Source organism: Hippocampus zosterae, chromosome 2 (genome assembly GCF_025434085.1).
Source record: "Hippocampus zosterae strain Florida chromosome 2, ASM2543408v3, whole genome shotgun sequence".
Lineage (NCBI taxonomy): Eukaryota > Metazoa > Chordata > Actinopteri > Syngnathiformes > Syngnathidae > Hippocampus > Hippocampus zosterae.
In genome coordinates, this window is record NC_067452.1 from 16,823,842 (window position 1) to 16,847,291 (window position 23,450).

General features: G+C 44.1%; 1 protein-coding gene across 1 annotated transcript; it reads right to left on the reverse strand.

Annotated features, from left to right (window-relative positions):
• Nucleotides 1-552: 552 nt before the first annotated feature.
• si:ch211-246m6.5 (von Willebrand factor D and EGF domain-containing protein) lies at nt 553-23,327 on the reverse strand. The gene is made up of 32 exons (XM_052056868.1): nt 22,246-23,327; nt 19,238-19,422; nt 18,815-19,043; nt 18,675-18,740; nt 18,360-18,598; nt 16,842-16,931; nt 16,640-16,772; nt 15,303-15,520; nt 14,320-14,393; nt 13,974-14,250; nt 13,384-13,577; nt 12,446-13,314; nt 12,231-12,367; nt 11,862-12,023; nt 11,672-11,776; nt 11,236-11,350; nt 10,506-10,771; nt 10,196-10,415; nt 10,001-10,138; nt 9,605-9,919; nt 9,338-9,475; nt 8,943-9,253; nt 8,446-8,869; nt 7,446-7,541; nt 7,271-7,366; nt 6,509-6,604; nt 4,694-4,789; nt 4,524-4,619; nt 3,502-3,597; nt 3,307-3,402; nt 1,002-1,099; nt 553-925 (listed from the first exon to the last, which is right to left on the reverse strand). Exons 1-32 carry the CDS (start codon nt 22,319-22,321, stop codon nt 914-916), a joined length of 5,763 nt encoding a protein of 1,920 aa, XP_051912828.1. The 5' UTR covers nt 22,322-23,327; the 3' UTR covers nt 553-913.
• Between the last annotated feature and the right edge of the window lie 123 nt (nt 23,328-23,450).

A 23,450-nucleotide genomic window follows, 5' to 3' on the forward strand; every position in this document is an offset into this window, starting at 1 on the left:
CATCACGCATCTCTTGGACACTGACTTTTTAAATAGTCCCAATTTCTGGTAGTTTTTATACGTTATTTATTGAGAATGCTAATTGAAATGATTCGCTGAAATAGCACATTTACATTTCCGGCGTGAAATGTCACATTGACATCGTTTGTGGCTATTAAAGGTAAGACTAGAAAATGCCCATTTGCTGTGGTTGATATTCTGACAGAAATGTGCCAAACAATTAATGTAAGTGACTCACTGGGGCAAGTTTAACGGTACTAAAAAATAATGGTATAAAGTGTTTTCACATACTGTTAAAAAAAAAAGAGAGAGCGAGAGAGACCAAGTCAAAAATATCAGATTTTGCTATCTGTAGGTATGTATTTGAGTAAAATTAATTTTGTTGTTTTATTTGAGAAACTTCTGACACGTAACTCCCAAGACCCATGTACAAACATTGTCATTTAGATTTTTCTTAGCAGGAAATGTAAAATGCTCAAAATAATAAATATCTGTGTCCTTCCACTCCACCCATATTATAATATTATGTGTCTCTCATGGTGGAAACAAATATATTATTATTCTTTCTTTATTTGTATTTTTCTAAAACAAGCATTACACAATGGCATCACAAATTCTACTTGGTTAAGATATATAATGTACACAACAACAAATAAATACATGGAAAGACGAGTTTAACAATGAAATGTTATTGACCCTTTTAAATTAAATATAATCGGATAAAAAAGTGATGTTGGCCAAATGGTATCAACTTTAGGTGGGCATTACACAACATCATGCTAGCAAAGAGATAGCTGCCTTCTTGGGATGGAGCCCTTTCTTGGAAGCACAGATCATTTTACTTCAGATATTGGATTCGAGGATGAAGATGATTAGCTGACACCTCAGAATCACTAAAACCTTGACTCGTAATCTAGATGGACAGCTGGAGAAGAAAACAAATATATACAGGTACATATATATATTCAGACATATACATATATATGTGGAATTTCTCTTACCTTCCTTGAGCAAAGAGCACCTGAGAATCTGCTGCGACATGCGCACACGTTGGGCCTCACACAGCGGCTGCCGTACAAACACTTTTGTTGACATTGAGCTGAGGGATGAGACACGCACGCGCGCGCGCGCGCGCACACACACACACACACAGTTGGAGCCACGTTCTCTGGGGTTGTATATATATTTTTTGTAAATCACTTATTTTTGTCTGTGAAATGAAAAATAGGCGGTACGATGGGTAATGGGTGAGCACGACTGCCTCACAGTGCAGAGGTCGTGGGTTCGATTCCGGCCCCGACATTCCTGTGTGGAGTTTGCATGTTCTCCCTGTGCCTACGTGGGTTTTCTCTGGGTATTCCGGTTTCCTCCCACATTCCAAAACATGCATGGTAGGTTGACTGAACTCTCTAAATTGTGCTTTGGTGTGATTGTGAGTGGAAATGGTGGTAGTCTATCTGCGATTCGCTTGCAACAAGTTCAGGGTGTACTTCCCATACTGCCCAACGGCGGCTGGGATAGGCTCCAGCACGCCCGCGACCTTCGTGAGGATCAGCGGTCAGATAATAGATGGATGAATAAAAAATATATTTTTTTCTTCTTGAGATACAGTAAATAAATGTAGAAGTTGTAGTTCAGTTCTGTTGTTGAAGTCTTGACCCAAGTCTCATCATTGTTGTTTTGTATGCCCCTCAGTGGCCATTTATGACTACTGCATTAAGAGGTGTGCACTCATTGCTTGGGTCAAGAGTTAAGAGCAAGATGTTATGTCAGGTAGGTGGAAAATGAACTTGGCATGCAAGCAGGCAGGCCTCTTGGGTGAATAAGGTTTTCCAAAGCACTATTTGAAAGCATTCATGGAAGGATACGTTATTACAAGCTTGAAAGATCAGTTTATACATGATCATCACAATGCCCGATCTAACATCCACAACTTTACTCTTGACCTCCTTGCCTGAATAAACAAATGGTGAGTGAATGCAATGAAGCTACGCTGACACCTGGACATGCCCTTCAACTTTTGGACATTGCCATTTGGGAAAAAATGGCACAAACACACACACACACACTCAGTAAATCAATTGAGCCCTCATTTTCTTTTGCCGCCACAGTTTGTTACTGTGTCACCGACTTCTTTTTGTATCCAAAACGTTGAGATGCTGCTCTGCTATGATGTCACACAAGTTAGGTAAAGTTGACAAAGTTATTCCCATGCTGCCCAGTACCTACATACGCCGCAATGGTCAATGAGTTGACAATTCCAAACAGTGACATGATGAATAGAACTGTCCTTTGGCAGTCATTAGGTGCAAACATGGCTTCGATTTACTCAGACCTCACGTAGTGAGCACTGTATTGCGTGCGGCACAATGAATCAGTCCTGAGGTGATTTACACAACTCGTGCGGTTGTCTCGTTACTGTTCATGTGATATGTCACTAACCGGCTGGGACCGTGACAATGCTGTGGTTTTAACTTCTAATATCAACAATCACCACTAGATGGGAATCGTTTCTTAGTTGAGCGTACACTGGGTCTTCTACTGCCCTGTACTACAACGTAATTAGGATGAATACTTTTTTGTGGATTTGCAATGATATTCAGTACAAACGTAATACTGTACCTCAATAATATTAACCTTTTGAGTGGGTTGTTTTTGTGGGAAAATGCATCAAATGAGTTATTGACCGTAATATTTGTTTGCTGTTCAGCGGTTTTGTGCCGTCCTTGAATGGGCATATTTTTTTTATACAGCTCTTTGCTCTACGGAAAAAAAATGACAGTATGTGGTTATTTTGTTGTTTATGCTTCCAACGCTTGGAAGAGTCAACCTTTTATATATAAATTGGGGATTATAAAAGCCTTTCAACATTTTAACAGCATGTATTTTGTCCATATTTAAAAGGTCATTTTTGTCATACATCTGGTTCGGAAGTGCGTTCTCCTATGTGGCCCCCCAATAGCACTGATGAAAAATTGCACCCCCCCACCATTATTTACGTTGCCCATCCCTGCTCTACTCGTTTTGCTCTTTATCTCCCCTCCATTCCTTATCCTGTCCTCTTCAACTCAATCCAAACCGGCCTAGGCAACTGTTCTCATCCCATAGAGCCTGACTTCTCTTTGAGGTTCCTTCCTTACAGGAAGTTTTTTTTGTTTTTGTGCTTCTTTGACCAAGTGCGTGCTCAGGTGGGGGTTCACTCACCGGTAGTTTTCTTTCATGTCTGAGGAGTGTGTTTCTTGACCTAATGTGGAACGGACCTTAAGATAATGTGCATGTGTGGCGCACGTCGTGATTGATACTCACGGATGTGGCACAACATTCCACCCCAGCCCGGTGTGCAGTGACAGGTGTTTGGTCCAACGCACTCAGCCCCATTCAGGCACTGTTGCTCGCAACTGGCTGCAAGGGCCAAAAAAAGAAATTAAAAGGCGCAGAGATTAAGCATGGGTGCACAAATGGCAATAATAAAAATACACACGCAGAACCAGCGCTTCTTACGTTTGTCACAGCTCTTTCCTCGCCAACCTGATGGACAGTCACAAACATTGGGGCCAACGCAACGGCCACCATTTATGCACATGTGCTCGCACACGCCTGGAGAGAAGGTAAGGGATGGTTGTGGGAAGTACACAAGTACAAATACTCTGTCACTGAATGTAAGAAAAACAAATACAAGTAAGGTGTATTTTTTTTCTTTTTTTGTGTGTGTTATTCAGTTCACAGCGTTAGCAAAGCTATGGGACCACGTTGAATTGCCAATTGGCGTTCAAAAACTGCTCGTCTCAGTGGAAGAAGCACATGGTGGTAGGTTAGATTAATTGTTGTTCATCTAGTCAAGTCAAAATAGGTGTGTTCTTGGACGGCCAGGCTAATGTGTGTGATAACATCACTCATTAGTTTTTTTTGGATTGTGTTGCAGCCATATCATTCTAAATGAATGATAATTTGAAAAAAAAAGTTGATCAGTTTGAACATTAAATATCTTGTGTTTGTAGTGTAGTCAATGAAATATAGGCTGAACATAATATGCAAATCATTGTACCCGGTATTCTGTTTGTATTTATATTCAACACAATGTCCCAAAGTTTGCAGACCCCCCCCCGCCCCCCCCCCCACCTCGCGCCTGTGTGGGTGTTCTCCGGGTACTCAAGTTTCCTCCCACATTCCAAAAACATTAAAGGAACACTAAAATTGTCGTAGGGATGATTGTGAGTGTGAATTCTATGTGTGCCCTGCCATTGGTTGTCAACCAGTTCTGGGTGTCCCCAGCTTACTGCCTGAAGACAGCTGGGATAGGCTCCAGCGTGCTCGTGACCCTCGTAAGGAAAATCAAATTAAAAAATGGATGGATAGATGGACATTGTCCCAACATCATTGGAATTTAGTTTGTACAAAATAACTTTGACCCAGGTTATTTTTCTGTGACTGTACTAGGATTTTTATCCAGACATCACTTTAAGGTACTTTCCACAAGAGTGCTATTTGTCAAGACGGCAATGTAAAAACAGCTGGTGACTGACTTTGTTCACAGCGTGTGCCGGTGTATCCCTGCAGGCATGAGCAGACGTTATTCCTCATGCACAGACCACCATTCTTGCAAGGTGGTGTGCAGATGGCTGCAAACGGAGGAGCTACCATCAGTGGTTCAGAGGCCAAATGATAGCAATACTTGTTATCATTATGCACGTACCATTTTGACAATGGGCACCGTAGAAACCCAGAGGACAGTCGCAGATGTCGGGCCGAATGCACAAACCTCCATTGAGGCAGACTGGAGAGCAAAGTGCTACACAAAGCCAACATGGAGACATCGTGGCAGCATAATTCACATTAGAGATTTAATAGGAACATTTTGACCTGTCTCTGACTGAAAATGCTTGATCCATGTTATGTTGTGGCCTGCCATATTAGTGGCTTTCCGTCAGGGCCAGCATGGCCTTCTCTGCTGGCCTAAACATTCTCAGAAAAGTAAATATAATAAATGTACTTTTCTGAGAATAACGTAAATTTAATTAATCTTATTTTATTTTCATAAATATGTAAACAAAATTATTCTCTGTATTCTTTACGTCATATTATTTTCACTTAGTCGAGTGGCTTATTTTAAATAACATTGAAAGCCACTTGATAAATAACTTATTTATTACGGTAGTTTTTTAACCAATCATATTTCAGATAGCTTGTGTTGCCAGGTAAATTAAACTTGCTCGGGGTCTAAATATTAAACAGAACAGGCCCCTGTGCACTGTAAGTGAATGGGCACAGTCAGCTTGCAATAGCCAATCAGATCACGAGTCTGCTTAACACGGCCGCTAGAAGGGCTGACGTCGACACTGGACGTGTGCGTTCGGTGATTGGATTAGCGCCTGCTAGAGGGAGCTGTTGCTGCATTTTGACCCAAAATGGCCCAAGGAGAAGACGTTGATCTGGTTGCAGGACTACTTTCCACATAATTTTCAAGACGGACCTTCCACTGGATTTACCAATTTAAGTTGTTTTACCAAGGCAGCAAGGAAACAATTAAGATTAAGATATCCTTTATTTGTCCCGCAATGGGGAAATTACAATCAGACTTCAGAAAGGAAAACGCTGGGGAGGGAGAGGGGGGGAAAAAAAATCAGAGCATGGCTGGGCACTTACAAACTAAGGTGCGTTTAAACAAGTTTGGGGACACTCGCATAGGTCTGCAGCTCAGTGAAAAGGCACTACATTGGTGAGTAAATGAATTTTATTTTACATTTCTTGTTATTTTATTTCATTGGTATTAATGGTAACGAAATAAAATGACAAAGATACAAAAACGTATCAAATAAATCAGCTCACCTGCAATTTATAATGGCGCATTGTAGTCAGCTTTGTGCATTCAAATTCGTTCAATCTCAGCTGCTCAATATTTTCATTTATTTGCTGTTGTAAAGCCTATTCTCAAAATGCAAATGATCTGTTAATTTTAATTTCAAAGAATAGTTTGTTTTGTTATTGTGTGGTTGGTGTCTTATATGAAACTGCGACATTGCGCAATTTATTGGAAAGGTTTGTTTATGATCATACAGCGTAATTTGGGTGGCATTTTATTTAGTATTTTTTAAATCTTTTTATTTTTGACAATATCTGTAAATGTTGTTTCCTGCTCTTAATTGTGAATGCATACTTGATGGTTTTAAATGCTCCTGAAATTAAGTGCTGCCTGACGAGCCTATATCGTGTTAATGTATGTGACGTCGCTGAAGGCCTAAGGTTGAAATGCACGGCCCGCCACTGTGCCATATGCATTTCTTCAGCGTTGTAATTCCCAACCTCAAAGACGATACAAGTAGTGCTTTTTCAAATATGTTGTGTAATAACACAACTTGTCTTAAAATACAAGTTCTATAGTATCCTGTGTACCAGTAATGTGAAATTGAAACCATGGGCCACAAACCAAAGTGCGGCCTGTGCCGTGGGTTACCTATGCAGTTGCATCGCAAGTACACACGCAGAACGCTGATCTCTTATCCATGCTCACCAGTCTCACAGGAAGGTCCACTCCAACCGGGCTGACACTTGCACTCATCTGGCGAGACACACTGGCCACTGTTGTGACAGTGGCGGCTGCAAACCACTGTGACCAACAACACAAACATATGGACACCCTTAACGCTTGAAAATGGCTAAGTATGTTTTATCATAGATCTAAAAAGGGGGAAACATACTGAAGTGCTATCTTGACTTGACATTTTCATTTTTTACATTCATTAAAATGTAACTCAGTTGAACAAAACTACATACCAAATCAATGTTTCCCATTGAAATTGAAATGTACGTCAATCCGTTGTAACCCTCCACAAAAATACCACAAAGTAAGTTATACTAGCATTTACTGTAAATAGCATGGAATCATATCAAAACATAAAGAGACCGTAAAGCAACAAACTGGCTTTATAAGCTATAATTACTGTACAACGGGACAAACCCAACAACAACACATGTAGTGTTGCGTGTGCCTTTAAGGGCCGTGGCCTAGTGTGTGATGTCAGAAAAAAAAGGCCAGATAGCTTTGGCCTATTTTAGCTGCAGGTGAGCGTTTTCATTTGAGTATTGGTGTGTTAGGCTGTTTGTAACTTTCAATGAACTCTTTTTTTCCCCTCCCACTTCGGTGGGAGGGGAAATATCAAAAACTGCATCATATCAAAAACTTGCTCATAACTCAAACCAATATCAATAAATCGACAATACAACTGTTCTTGACTCAAAACAGGAAGAGAAGTTCCAGCGGCCGTGAACTCACTGGTCTCGCATCGCGGCCCAACAAAACCGTAAGGACATGAGCATGTCTGCAATCCTGTGCATGTGCCTCCGTTTTCACACGGGACCCTGCACACAGCTACACACATTGACGTTCATTAGTGGCAAGAAGCTGTGTGGAGGTTCTGCTCGACCGCGATGATCAAATGAATCTTTACCTTCCTGACAAGTCTCTCCATGAAAGCCTGTGGGACACTGACAAATCCCCGGAGCGATACATGCCCCGCCATTCAAACACTCCGGTTCACAAATTGCTGGGGGGGAAAAAAAGATTGAAAGAGTTTATATCATGATCAGTGACGATTCAGTTCATTTTTCTGTTGTGAATTTGTTTGCCTTTCGTGTCATTGTGGTAAGACTGCTCCCAAAGTTTCTTTGCTGCTGTGTTTGACAGTTGTTTTGTTGGCAGTATATGTGCTTTGCTTGAAAGCAGAGATGAGCACTTTACTCTATTTTGCTGACATATCGCGCTGACCTATTTCGACAATTGTCTGCTACAGAATTGAAAAGTGAGAGGAAAATAATATTTATATTCATTTTAGAATTCCAAAGAGTTTGTGGCTCCCAGGGAATCTTGTATTAAACAGTTCAAATGCCTCTCTAGTTGCCAACATGAATATAATATGTCCATCCTCACTTGGCGTACAGTGATGCACCATTAAGAATAAGAATAAGGACAAGAAAACCTTTATTCGTCTCACAATAGAGAAATTCCCAATTTAAAGCAGCAAAGTTATGAATGGAAGAAAGTAGAACAAAAAGTAGAGGAGCTGCTGTAAAGACAGTCTAATTCCTTAATGTAGGAATCTAAACGTCGCCCAATGTGCCAAAACTGCAATCGATGGTCACCAACATTTATGTTGACATCTTTACTTTATGCTCACATCAACCTCTGAAAATATTAGAATCATTAGCCAAATACAGTATTAGGGATTTTAGGGTGTTTTCCTCTTCATAGAGGCGCACTGGACAAAGCTTATGTCACTTCACGAAAGAAATGCATCATCCATAAAATACAAAACTCGTCTTACAACATTACACAATACCAAACTTCGAATAATGTGCAGGACTCTCACATGGACACATTGACGTATTCATGGCGTATATGCTTGCCCACCGAACCTTCTTTTCAGTAATACCGTGAAAACTCCAACGCACCTCGACACATCCTTCCATCACCGGTGAAACCAACAGGACAGCGGCCACAGCGGGTACTGCCGTCCAACGCTGTATCACACTGGACACCAGGAAAACATGGCTGGTCAGCGCATGACAGGATGTGTTCCTTTTCCGTCATATGATTACTGATCAGTGCCTGGATGGAAGATGTGCTCTGGAGAGGTGGAGTGTGACGGGGAGTCGTCAGGGTCAATACGGCTGCTTCCCTGTCTGCACATAACTCGGACTCGGGCAGGGAGCCAGACAAAACTCCAAGAGGCCGTGCAGGTCTCGTCCAAGGCCTGGACTCAAAGTAGTTGCGAAGTGGAGGTTTTGTCTGTAAGGATTTTGCCAAAAGGCCAAGCTGAGTGATTATGCGAGGAGATGCTGGAGTTACTTTGTAGGGTGCAGCTTGTTCAGACGGCTAAGACATGACCACAAACAGAAGATGGTTTAGTTTTTGAATCATATGATGCTTTCATCTAGATGAGACTCACTTTTGGGTCTGTCACGTGGGGCGCCACAACCCCCTTGGAGGGTATCGCGTTGTCTCTGTTGATGGCAACAGTACAAATGGCACTCATTGTTGATCGAACAGCATCAACAGTGTCCACCTGCCGCCTTCCGGTACCACCTCCCCTCCCTAAAGGTGAAGCTCGATGTAATGGGGCATCTCTAGTGACAGATAAGCGTTTGGTGCCGTCTCTGGAAGGTACGGGGGGTAAGTGAGGGCTGGACACCTTGCTGCTAATGTGCGAAGATCGACTCTTTGGGCCTGCTTTCTGCTCAAGTGAAAGGTGATTGGATGCTGAAGAAGTAGAGAAGATGATAGCATTTTGACGGAGTCCTGAGTAAAACAAAACTGGGCTCCCACTATGTTCAACCTTCTTACCAGCCTTGCCACTCTTCATACAGATCCGCCCATTGCCGTGAAAGCCAGGTGGGCAGCGGCCACAAACGTAGCCGACATGCGGCGGCCTTCTGTTGATACATGGGACCCCAGGGAAGCAAGGCCTGCTGGTGCATGTTGCTGTGTCAGTGACAGGCAGAAAAAAAATTAATATAGAGACAAAAGTTATGTCAAGAAAAGGATCATCTTCTAGTTCCACTCATTTTATTACAACTTCAGCCAGAGGCCAGCCTCCAAGTAAAACCTCACCTGCAGCTGGTTTTCCTGAGTTCTGCACCACAGTGGTTTTCTTCTCATGAGCCTTGACTGGGTCAGTTGCTATCCTGGTTGTATTCTTGGAAGTGCCGCTGGTTGTATGAATCTGCAGGACAGCGCTTAGGCTAATTCTCGTCCATGCTGTGGGTGGGGACTCTGGCAGCCCAAATGGTTCTGCTCTTGGCATAATCTTGGCAACCTGGATTCTTGGGGGAATTGCAGTTGTGCTCTGCATCCAAACTTCCTTAACCTTGGGGACAGTCGTTTCTGGAGCCAATCTGGGTGTGACGGTGGTTGGCCTCATGTCCACTTTATGAAGGAGACTGATTATGTTTTGTTGTTTTGAGCACTGAATGTGTCCAAAGGTTGTGAGAGTATGAACATTCTTACCAGGACATTTTGTGCCATTTCCCGGCATGCCTTGGGGACAAGGACCACAGTTGTAGGAACCATGACTGTTAAGACAGTGGACGCCTGGGAAACATGGTGTCCGCTGACACTCGTCTATATCTTCCTGGCAAGTTGCACCTGCAGAGACATGGAAGTAAACCACAGGATGCCAGATGGATAATGAAACTGCGTTACCTGTCAGCCCTTCAGGACAGTTGCATCTAAATCCACCACCAGTGTTAATGCACGTTCCTACTGCACAAGGTGCGGACAAACATTTGTCTACATCTTCATGGCAGAGGGCACCCTCTTTCCCGTCAGGACATACACAAAGGTACTTTCCACTGCCAGCAGGGTAAGTGAAATCAGTCACACATGTGCCGCTGTTCTGACATCCGCATGGGACCACATGGATCTATGCAGGACCAAACCAGTAATGTGCATCTGATAAATATAATCTTTTGCATCCTTTTGGTGATTATTCTCTTTTATTATGTGGAGCTACCTGAACCTTGAAAGTGCTTTGGGCATTGCACTCATCTGATAGCGTGAAGTGAATGGTTGACTGAATCCACTTGTCATCGGGAGGTAATGGGACCCTCCAAATAAGGAGCCCAGCAGGTGAGAGGATGGCACCCTTTGGTCCGGTGACGAGCTGAAAGAGCAGGGCTGAACCCTCTGGGTCTGATGCGGCAAACTGGAAGACAAAGTTCTCTCCGGCAAATGTACGGAGCTCGCCCTGAGGTTGATGGAAGGTGGGCGGCTGGTTGACTGGGAAAAAAAAATGTTTATATAAAATACTGTAGTTCTCTCCAGATTGTTTTGTTGAATTTATTTTTGGAGACTCTGTCAGTGTTGGTAAGCGTTAACATGATCAAGCAAGTCATATACTTCTTGTGGAGGTTCAACAACAGGTGCATGCTGGGAAAGCACCTTTCAACTGCTAATAGAGGAAAACAGGCTCCCAGTGGGCTGACATCACAGTAAAATCTACCGCCGTCTGTCTTTTAGCAGCAGAAGCAGTGCCTCTAGAACACAAACACTGCAACGTCATAAAAGGACGCAAGCGCCGATGTGGACCCCCCATTGCTGCTGCTGCTGTGTGTTGAGGCTTGCAGCCATATGAGCATGTTTGTGGTAATTGTGGACATTCCTGCAGTCACTTAACGACTGATCTCCCCACTAATGACAAGACCGTAAAGACTTAAGTCTTTACGGTCAGTAAAGTACTATACCTTGGTTGAGCGACCAGGTAAATTTTGAAGTGTCCGGGTCGCAGAGCAGGCACAGACTTCCTGGATTTGTGTCTCCTTCTGCAAAGCACATTCCGTCAATGTTACACGTCCGGTCCTGCCAGAGACACATTCACAAAGAAATAGACCATCAAAAGCTACATTTCGACTTGTGGCAAGTTTAGGTTGGCTTCTCTTTGTGACCATGTTCTGTAAAACCTGGCCCTGTGACAACAAAAACCCACTTGGCTCTTTTTATGGTCACAAGCAGATGTCATGTGTTTCCCAACACATGACATCTGAGCAAACAATGTCTGCTTTGGTCATCAGTAGACCCCCCACTGACCATCAATTTCTAGTCCACAAAGGTAATTCACCATCGTTAACATATGAAGACCAAGAGATTGTGGCATGGCTTTCTGTTCACCATGTAAATTACCTTTAATTTACAGATTCCTGAGTGAGATTCTGTGCACACCTGACAACTACCGTCATATATTGTCAGTGCCATGGCTAAACTGTAGTGCGAGCCATCATTGGTCACCTGAGGAGAAGGTTGGGGGAACAGTTAGGGCTGCATACAACATACAAGAAACAGCTCTAGTTAGGAGATTAAAGCAGCCGTCTACCCTAATCTCCCAACGTGCATACAGTTTGTCATCCATCATAAAGTCTTCTGTGCTGATGGCTTCACTGCTCAATGAGGGGATGTCACAGTCCAAGGCTTTGGAGCTGAGGAAAGTGGCTCTTGTTCTCTGTTTTTCGCCTGGAAGCCAAACGCCATTCACATACTGGAGAGGAACATGTCCACATTTAGAGAGACGGATATGAACTCATGTCAGAGTGTAACCTACCAGTGAACCGGGGTGGGCAAAATTTCTTATTTTGATTTTTTGCAACTTTTAATGTTAGAGACACTAAATATTGCATACCATACTGAAGTAAATCATGCTGCTTGATGGAAACATAGGCTTGAAAGGAACCTGGAGGTCGCTCACCTTCAGTCTGGTTGCATGGCAGCTCAGGTCAGGTGACTCTATAAAGCCCCACCCGAAGACCCGTACTTTCCGGCAGTCAAATGTTCTGAGGTCACATAGGCCGCCGTTTTCCAGACCAATCAGCTCTACCGGCTGGCCTTTGCCGAGGTGAAACAGAGACAGGAATTTTCAATAAAGAGCATTCAACTCCAAGTATTGTGATGGAAGACACTCACCGATGGTCACGCTGCAGTCATATGAACTGAAGCTTCGGTGACACTGGCAGCCAAATTCTGTGCACTCTCCATTGCCGCTGCAGAAATTGGGGCAGCGCAGTGCTGTCACCACCTCCTCTGGGCTTCCGGGGTGACCCAGCACTCCGTGGTTTCTTTGGGCCCTGTTTTCCAGCAGCTTCCGCTCACACTCGTTCGCTAGGTATGGTAGCATTGCCTCATCCCATCCCAGGTCATCTTTTAATTGTAGGTCCAGGATGCAGAGATTCACAGCCTCTTCAAGGCGACGTCCCAACAGCTCACGGCACACAGTGCCAATTGTGGAATTGGACAAAGCTGTGTGGCACGCCTCCAGTGCTTTGCCAGAGGTCAGGCCGCTTGGTGTGGGCCAGCGAGGTTGGACTTGTAGTCCCGCTTTTACGAGGTGATCCTCTGGGAAGAAGTAGGCAAGGTGCTCCAGGTCAGCCTGGCTGATGCTTTGAGAGGCCGACTGGAACTTGAACATTTTGTGTCTCATGAGTCTGTCATCAGATCCCGAATGATCATCTTCGAATTCTTCATCATTGTGCACACTGAAATGATGGCCCCGCCCCTCCAAGGGCTGACTGGAGGACACATTCAGATTTATTCCCTTTCTTTGGAGACCCGTGACATATTCCAATGTCGTATCCAGTGAGGGAAACAGAGTAGTATAATCCACATTTTCCTGTGCAATGCAGTCAGAGTGAGTGAGGAGACCAGACATATGCCCGACTCCTTCATCGGAGGAGGAAAGCGAACTGTATCCTTTCTGGCATTGACAGAAAGGTCTCATTTCTTCTTGTCTCGAACCTGGGGGCGTTTTATCGAATAAGCTCTCGCCAGGAGCTATCCTAACCAAAACATATACACGTGAGTAAACGTCCAACAACACAGCGACAGTAAATGATCATGTGACCCACCTCCAGTCCTCTATGAATGCATGCAAGTCATCATGGACGCCTTTGTAGCCATGGATGTCATTGTTGCTATTGCGATCAAAGGTGCCACAGAGGCCTTGCGTCTTGCCATAGTCAACACTTGGTGCCCGGACAGACAAGCTCATCCCCCAGTCGTCAACGTCGGCCCGGACAAAGGCCCCAGAGGGAAAGGCAATCTGTAATAGGAGTGGCAGCAGCCAGTACGACTCCTTTTAGGACACTTCACAATGTTTGTAAACAATAAATGCTCAGAGACGTCCAGGTGGCAGAACACAAGTGAATACAACTGACCTGAATCAAGCCCCTGACAAAAACTTGTGTGTTTGTGGTGTTACGCCACCAGAAATGCATCAAAAAGCGGATATTTTAATTTGGATTTTTTCGATTTTCGAAATAGATCCTGTCGATATTTTCTCAACCACTTTGCCTTTGTCAAATGACATGGAAGGGTTTGTTTACTTGTGGTGCCATTCCAGAATCCTTCACTTTTTGGATCACACTATGTAGGACTTCATGGTGATATGTCCTGTGCCACGCAAATATTGATCTGATTTGCAAGACCGGATACCTACAGTGATCTTCTTCCCATGATGAGAAACGCGGACACGGCGGCTGCCGTTGTGTTCTCTGTCGAGGCCTTTCACAGTGAGCTTTGGCCTCGTTTCCTGCTGTTGGCCATTGCACATGTCAACGGTGGCCACATCATTACCCTCTCGCGCCGCAATGCCACAGCTGCAAGCCACGGCGTAATGTCGGCTGCCGCAGTCCCACTGCCGGGTATGGACCTCAAAGTCCCTCGCGAGGCTCCGGTACAGCACAAACGTGCCAGTCTGGTGGTTGTCATAGTGCCTGTGTGATCATGTGAGAGAAAGCTGGTAAGTATGTCTTTTGATGAGGTCTTCTCTGTCCTTCAAATACCTGCCATCCAGCGTAATGACATGTGGGTCTGTCAGTGAGTAGCAGACAGAAGTGGGAACATCCTGAACTATGACCTGTAGGTGGGAATAGGACACCAAACACAAAAGGGAGTTTGCCATTGACATTTTGACCCCTGGCTTTGATGTTTTCATGAAAAACAGATGGTGAAATTGTCTCAGCACCAAGAAGTTGTTAAAACCATATCTAATGATCATGTAAGAAGATCATCATTGACCTCTCCAAAAGTCTCATGACGTAGTTCAAATCTTGTGTATCTTATGTAAAGAGTGAATACTGCCATTTAATTAATTTATACTCCAATGATACATCAAATTGAGTCGCCTTCATTAAAGTCTTGACCTTCAGCGATCCCACAGCATTCCCCAAGGACCTCCTAACTCATTCTGAAGAGGCTTTGGAAGTTCTTCAAAAATCTCAAGAGTCTTCATTAATCCAACTGCCCACATCACGTTAAGGACGTTCTGCATTGTTTTTTTTTCCACAATTTGGAACAGTTTCCAGATATCTTAATAAGATGTCTGTGCCATACTTTGATCAAAATACCCCAAGGATCAATATTTTTTTACACTGAAAGTAGCACATTATCTTCTGCAAGTCAGCAATTGTATAACCACCCTACATACTGTTGAGCCATTTTATAAGTCCAGCTTTTGTTATGGCTGGGGGGAAGCCTTAATATTGTGACTTGAATGGCTACTACTTGCGGAATCAGAGCCTGGAATGTGGAAAAAAAAGAAGCTCCTGTAAAAACGCACTCATATACTACATTGTGTGCATGTGGCACAGCGGACACATGGCTTATGCTTTATATTTGTAGTTGCATATCTGCTTATATGTCTATATTATATGTATATTGCATTCTATACTGTGTACAGTTCTTTTTCTGAAACATTTATTTATTTTGTGCATGCAACATTTTGTTTTTTGTTTTCTTAATGTATGGAACATCAGTAAGAACCCACTTTCAGTGATATTGGAGTGTAGCTACTCCACACGTGCGATGTGCTGTTTTCAGGCAGGGGGCTGATCAAACTGATCCGGTTTCCATCACGCATGAAGTCAGTGACGGCGGTGATGAAGAATGACGCCTGGCCGCAGCTTCCCTCACTACATGCAGTCGGACGGAGCTGCACCTGGCAGGCAGACAGCACCACATTGGAGACCTCGTGTCCGAGGCCATCTGTAGACACCAGGGCGAAGAGGGTAAGGCGTGAGCGCAATGCCATGTAAGGAAGCAATGTTACGTTTTAATCACAACTAGTATGAATATGTGTTTGTCTGTGCATACATACTACATATTATTCGATCATAAACCCGACGGTGATGGGTGGTGCCATAAAAACTTCATATTAAAAATCTCGACTGTTACAACCGAGACTTCGCGACTTCTCAGGATTGCAAAGCGAAAGTGACTACAGTTTGTGTGCTCCATCACACTGACATCTCTCAGGTCTATTCTTTGGGTGGTGCAACACATGCAATACAATAAATATATCAGGGGGTCAAAATACATTTTGTCATGGGCCACATTATAGTTACGGATTTCCTCAGGAGGCCACGATGTCTGTGAAATCATAGGAATGCCTCTTCATATTATTACATATACATTCGTTCAAGTATTTTTCAAGTTACTGTGAAAAGAATTTTAGCAAGAAGAAAATTGCAATATCTCAAAGTGTTTGAATAGTCATTGTGGCGATACTTGATGAGCAAAGTATTTTTTAAGAGTTGGAACTTGTTTATAACTATTCATCTAAAACTGTGGTTCTTAACCTGGGTTCGACCAAACCCCAGGGGTTTGGTGAATCAGTCTCAGGGGTTCGACAGAGCCTCTGCCATGGAGGTTAAGACACCCTGACTCAAGATGTCATTTGGTCACAACACGTCAGATTGGCCATCACTGGCTGGTTCATTTTTTGCACATTTGAAAAACGTATACTTATGTCTTGAAATTCTATTTCAGTTCTTTTTCTCTCTCTTCTCTTTTTTAATAAATGCATTTTTTTAATGTCTTGAATTTATTAAAAAAAAAAAAAGCATATTTTTATTTTTCGCTAATAAAGGGTTCGGTGAATGTGCATATGAACTGGTTGGGTTCAGTACCTCTAACAAGGTTAAGAACCACTGATCTAAAAGAAAACTATGCCCGTGATTATGATCCATGCAGCAGACAGTACATCATCCATCCATTGAAATGCATATGCAAAACCAGCCTGCCTGTTTTAGTTGAGTGAAATGGCTGTGCAGAATTCCTGTGTATTTTGCACACTGCTGATTAGCTCAAAGCAGCTAATGTCACCTGGTTCGTGCACACCCAACACCAGGGGGACTCCGCACCGGGTGAAGCCGTAGCAGGGGAGAGGCACAGTGCTGTGGATTCTGACCTCATGCTCCTCGCCATTCTCTGCTATGTGGAGCGACTCCACAGAAAACTTGAGAGAAAAAGCAAATGGGGGTTTGCTCCTTTTCTCCTTTCACTTCAAACCAGATTGCCTGTTCACCTTCAGCCCAGCGTAGAAGGCCTCACTCTTCCGAGCAGAAGATCGACTGTGGTTGACATTGACTCGGAATGTGGACACGCTGCACGAGAACTGCAAGATAAAAATCAACAATCTTTGACTTGTGAGGTCTCACGCAAACTTTATTTTTCATCAATCAAAACATTTCCCACTGGCACAATGACAACATTAAACTGATCTTGGACCTCGCTCCCCAATCAAAGTTATGTCGTGAGTGGCCTTGTGAGCGAGCTTACTGGAGCATGTTGCAGACACGACTAATCCCACCCCAGAGCCCAAATATGGCAACCCGGCGGTCCGCAGCTGTGCGGCGGCGAGCTGCGAGGATGACTTCACCTCAGTGTCACTTCTTCCTGTTTCCCGGTGACAAGTAATTGCTCCAGGAAATGAACTGCTAAATACATTATCGTGTTATTATCAACAATGTGCGTAATGCGAAAAGATGTTTCCTACTCCTCCAATCGTGACACCGTGCAAAAAGCATGTTGCCACTCGTTCCTTTGACTGACGAGAAGATTACAACCCTGCACATGGCAGTCTCTCTGTGATGTGTTGTCACAGGCCCTCTTCCTTCTGTGTATTTATTGTCACTTGGTCATTTATTTTGGGAGGTCCACTTCCGGGGACCTTCTGTTTGTCTTTTTCTTTTAATTATCAGGCTGGGCCAGGTAATTTTCGGAGGGTGTTCCCACACCTGCAGTGATCCTCCCGCGTGTGATACCTCTGCTGATCTGCATTCTGAGTGGTATTTCGGCCTTTACAAGTGCACATGCTTTCCTTTCCGTTTTGACCTTTTTCCTCCACGGACTACTTGATTCCACACTTGTGCTTCGTGCCATTCCTTCTTCTCGCCCTCAGCTCTGCTACCCTAAGCCGGAGCTTCACCTTCTTGTTTGCAAGCCACCATTGTGTCCCGAGCTGGATCATCAGACCCTCTCTCTCGATTTAAACACTCCCTTTAAACTCTGCCAACTGTCGCCGGTTCGCTTTTGGATCCACTGCTGCCTTTACTTTTGTCATCCCTCAAAGGCTCATTATTTGAACGTTTTAAGCGGGGAGGGTCATCCTTTTCCCTCTTACGCTCACATACAGAACTAACTTGAGATTCTTCATTTCTTGGGCAAGTAGTTAAGTTTTTCTTAGTTACTTTGAAAAACTTCTACATCACAGCTTTCTGTGAAAGTAGATAAGAAAAATAATTTATCGGTAGTAAACTGACCATTTTGAAAGTAGTTTCTTGGCATCACAAAGGATGCAAATGCCCCTCAGGTTGTAGTTTGGACATTTAAAGCATCAGCAATGATCAATAACAGGTGTGAAGAAGACAAAGCTGTGCTGCAGCTTCTTATGCAACTCCGTCCCTACACACACACACACACACACACACACACAGCCCTCCCATTGCCCTCTGCTGTCCTTTGGAGCACTAAACCTTGGCTACGAGGGGTCAAATTCATCCACTAAAGGGTCAAACTGAAAAGGGCATCTGGCAAGTATTACCGTCTCTCCGAGTCTGAAGTGAACGCCGTCTATCTCCAGCAGCGAGAAGGTCTTCAATGTGGACTCTTGGTGGATTTGGATTTCGGCCTTCATGCTGTGGTCGATGTGCCGTGCCCAAACCACATGGAAGCCGAGCAGGTGACTGGATACCGGTGGGATGAAGGAGCACTTCAAATGGATGCTGTAGCCGATTAGCTCTGAGCTGATGATGGGCCGAGACTGCAACGACGGAAGCGCGGCTATCGGCAAGGAGGCAAGCTGACAGTTAGGGCAGCTGCATAGAAGTCTGTCAACACCGTTCTCAACTTAGTTCACCTTTACAACGACCGTTGACCTCCACCTCACCCGGTGGGCAGAATCCAGGTGCCAGAGTTGGAGCAACTGAACAGCAGACAGATTTTGGTTACACATGGACAAACACTCCAAAATCGGGACTATGAAGCAAATGCGAACACCTTGCGCGCAGTATCCCATGCATCCTTGAGTGGGCTGCAGATAGTAGAGCAAGAAGTTGCCACAGTTGCGAATCGTGATGGGAATGCGGAAGAGGCAGCAGTCTTTGGTGCTGCCATGAAAGAACTGCCAGGTGGCACAGGCAGACAACTGGAGCACCTCGCCAGGCCTCGGTAAGGATTTGCCTTTCAGTGAGAGCCACACGGGCGCCTGCGTCCCGCATCGATTCATCTGCCCGAGAGAGAAAAAGTAACAAGGGCCCTGAGACTGGTCAACCTCTGTGCTTCCCGTCCTCTTCATCCTTCTGATGCCTTTTTGAAACATTTTCAGAATAACATCATGGCTATTGCTGTGAATGCAGATATGGTTTGGTGTGTTGCTATGTCATCATCACCATCTGCAACAGAAATTTGGACATACGGTACCTCTACGCAGGTGGTTGGCATCTCCGCCGGCTTGTTGTCAATCTTGAATCGGTACCAGCCCGGTGCCAGCGAGTGGTCACAGACCAGCTCCTGGATGGCTGTATTCTGGATCTCAGTGGAGTCAAAGTCGACGCTCCGGTAGGGGTTTCGCAGTGTGCGATGGCCTCCTGGGAAACACTCTGGTGCTTAAGAGACAGAAAGGAAATGCTTTTTCGTTCTGATTTCTATTCATCAACTCCTCAGAGCTTACTGTGTTAAAAAGGAAAATCGCAGAAATACTCAGGTTTTTCTTCTACAAAGGAGAACAGTTCCCAGGTTGTCTTAATGACATGAATCTGCTTTGAGGGGGCTCTCCTGTTTCATGCACTTGAGATTCAGAATTAGCATTGTCTACAAATTGAGCCCTGAGTTTTTATGCAGTGTATTCATATTTTGTGGAGTCGAGTCAGCACATCATCACCAATCGCTTATCAGAAGCTAATGCGAAGCTCTGCATCTAGCAAAACTCAATGCAGCTCTGCTTACTTTCGGGCTTTGTCATAATGTTTCAAAGAGCGTAATAAGGCTGTGGCTTGAAAATTACATTACATCTTTGCCCAGCGGCCCTACTCAGCCAGGTGGTGGTTATGTACATTTATGGTTGAAATCTTTCCATAATGGGATTTAACTGGAATGTATTTGAATTAAAGAGGAATTTGCTAAATTAAACGTTTAAAATATATGTTAGCAGAATCCTGACTAGAACAACCAGACTTCACATCAGAATACATGTAGTTGATGACGAAGATCCCAAGACCTGAAAGGGTTTTGCAAAAATACAGAGGATAGATTCATTCGGGGGAAGGTGTTGGTGCTTGTTATTTGCATGGTGAATGAGATTTTGGGGCATAGAGAGGCTCTTTTTTCAATTGTAACATTCGGAGTGTGACTTTATTCATCTTTTTGTTCATTTGTATGCTGGCTCTGGGGATAAGTAACCTCAAATTCAACACTGATGATTTTCATCTATAGCGACAGAATTGATGATTCAAGCGCACCATTCAAATTCAGCAGAGAGTAGTGACTTTCCAGACCGCTCTACTCCCATCTGACACCACCTGTGCGGGTCAGAAGCGAGTCGACATCGTAATCTAAACAAAGAGAACAAGATGTACTTTCCCCTCTTTCAGGGGAAAGAAAACTGTTACCGTCCCCATTGGAACAAAACAAACACACAGGATTTGTGGCGGCTTTAGTTGGGGGCAGTATGTGTTATTGCTCACCTAAACACCTTCTTAAAAGCCGCTATTTGCCTCACCACGGACTTTCTGGGATGTCAAAGGTCATCCAAACAGACATGTCAGTTGAGAGACAATGGTTGAGACTTTGGCTCCTGGCTAAACTGCTTCAAATGGGGGCTTAATGAGTTTACAGAGTCTCGGGGGTAGGGGCTTCTTAACAAGCCCCTGTGGAAAAAGGAGGGAAGGGGAGTGTGAGTTTTGGGGGACCCGACTGGCCAGATGTGCTCTTCCAGTTACTTAGAACACAAGATGATTTTCTGGGAGCGTGGCTTTTGCATAACTGTGGTTTTAGTTTTTCCCTCCCAGAAGGGCCGCCACTCAGTGCTCGGACATGGACCGGGAACACTTACTGCCGGTTTAAGAGGCTATGGAAACATCCAACTAGCTTTAAAGTTCTTTTGATTACTCTGCTGACAGTAAACTTTATGACTGTAAGCTTTGATGTCTCGAGGTAGAAAAAGGATGAGTGAGATGGGTATGTGAGTCATGATGTTATGTGGTCGAGAACAACAGACCAGAGAAACATTAAAACAACCAAAACAAGAACCAAAGAGAATGGTGATGTTTAAATGTCTAAAGGATGACTTTAGACTTCAGTCCAGTGTATTGCACAAAGTCAGTTGGGATAGGTTGCGCAAAGGTTACGCGACCCTTGTGAGGACGAAGCGCTTCGGAAGATGAATGTGTGTGTATATACAGTATATACACTGTATGTATATGTATATATATATATAAAATATTCCTCGTCTCACCCCCCTCGGGTGGTGTCCGTCCCTCATTCAGCTCGGGTCCTCTACCAGAGGCCAGGAAGCTTGAGGGTTCTGCGCAGTATCCTTGCTGTTCCCAGCACTGCACATTTCTGGACTGAGATGTCCGATGTTGTGGTGATGTCGGAGGTGTTTCCCATTTTGACCTTGGGGTTTCTAGTCCGTACTCCACACAGATGTTTCGGTAGACTATGCCAGCTACTTGGTTATGGCGTTCCATGTAGGCTTTCCCTGCCAGCATCTTACACCCTGCAGTTATGTGTTGGATCGTCTCAGGTGCCTCTTTGCACAACCTACACCTTGGGTCTAGTCTGGTGTGGTATATCTGGGCCTCAATGGCTCTGGTGCTCCTGAGCACCCAGGATGAGTGCCGGGGATCTGATCACTGGCAGGGCATAGCTGTTTATTGCCCGGGTCTTATTCTTGCCATTGAGCTGGCTTCTTAGGACTTGCCTCACCCGCTGGAGGTATTTGGCCGTAGCCGCTTTCCTTGTTGCCAGTTCGAGGTTGCCATTGGCTTGTGGTATACCGAGGTACTTGTAGCTGTCCTCAATGTCTGCTATTGTTCCTTCAGGGAGAGGGACCCCTTCAGTGCGGACTACCTTTCCTCTCTTCGTCAGCATCCGACTACATTTTTCAAGCCCGAATTACATCCCGATGTCCCGATTGTGTGTGTGTGTATGCACACACAGTATATATATTGGATTGGATATCGTTTCATATTAAATATTTATGACCTGTTTAATAGAAAAAAACCGTCAACAAATTCAATTGAATTCAGAGTGATCTGTTAGTTGACGTGCTCTGCTTCCACTAACAACATGGCTGTGAACAGAGACTATAAGCATAGTCAGTGTTGACAAATTAACAATTTGATGACGATATTTAGCTACTTTTTATTTTTCAAAAAAAGCACGTATTGACTTTCAGGCTCGCTAAAAACAGACAAAGATCCACTCACCGTTTTGTGCAAGAGAGTGTGCCGCAAGAAGAAGCATGAACAAGACAGAGATCAAAATGTGCCCTGGACTCTTCATGGCTGCGTGAGAAAAACACACAACAGGCGGCCTTCAGTTGCACGGGGCCATCCAAAGTCTGGCGCAAAAGTTGCAAAAAGCGTGACGGGCTGCGATCTCGAGCCTGAATTTTTCTTCGGAGACTGCGGTGCGTTGATCGTGCGCAAGATGTGCAAGGAGTGAGGGAGAGGGGGAGGAGGCAACAAAGAGAGTGGCCGTGGAGGAACCCCGTCAACTTAAACACTCATTAGCAGTTCCTTCAACGAGGAGAAAAGATGGATGATGGGTGCAATGAAGAGAACAGACGTGTTATTGTTCCTACGATGCTCAAAATATTTCATTTAGTAAAAGCACAAACTTTAATCTCAATGTGTCGAACTGGATAGTTTACGACTTGCTTGAAAGATTGGCGTGACAGTTCACTGTTTCCATGCCAATGGCTCCAAATTGAAGAATGTCTGACTCAACCCATCTGTTTACTTGGTTACCTCCCATACTGTTACGGAGCTAAACATCAGGTGCTGCGCAGAAAAGAAGAAAGAAAACAAATCACAGAGCTCAGAAGCGAAGCAGATGTTCATTCATGTTGTCAGTCACATTGCGAACGTGAGCCTTTCTCACGATACGTTTTTTCACAGCTGGGTGACACCTGGTCCTGTTTCGAAATACGTTTCAATCGTTTGCAATTCATAGCAGAAACTACGCCTCTACTACTTCAACCTCTAAGGAGGTAGGCCCACTTTGTTGCTGAACTAAAGTAGATTTTCCAAATGTCTAGAGCGGAGTTGTCAGGTACAACTAAGGGAGTATGAACGACAACAGCAACATAATGTCAAGAAGGTTATTTTCAAGAACTGTTTGTTGATCAAAGTTAAGAGGGGAACTATTATCTGTGCAGCTTTTTAATTGTAAGAAGTTTTCAAAACAATTCTTTATAATTGCCAGTAAATTTTGATGTTTTAGTACATTTCAGCTTGTACTTTTTGTCATGTCTTCTGGGGAAGGGACATTCATATTTCCCCAGTTTGATGTGTTGATTGAAACGTTGTAAATAAATTCAGATTTGATCATAAATACGGTTATTTCTTCTTGTCTAATTCATAGTGCAAACTCTGAGAACTTTGGGATAAAAATGTGAGAGAGAGAGAGG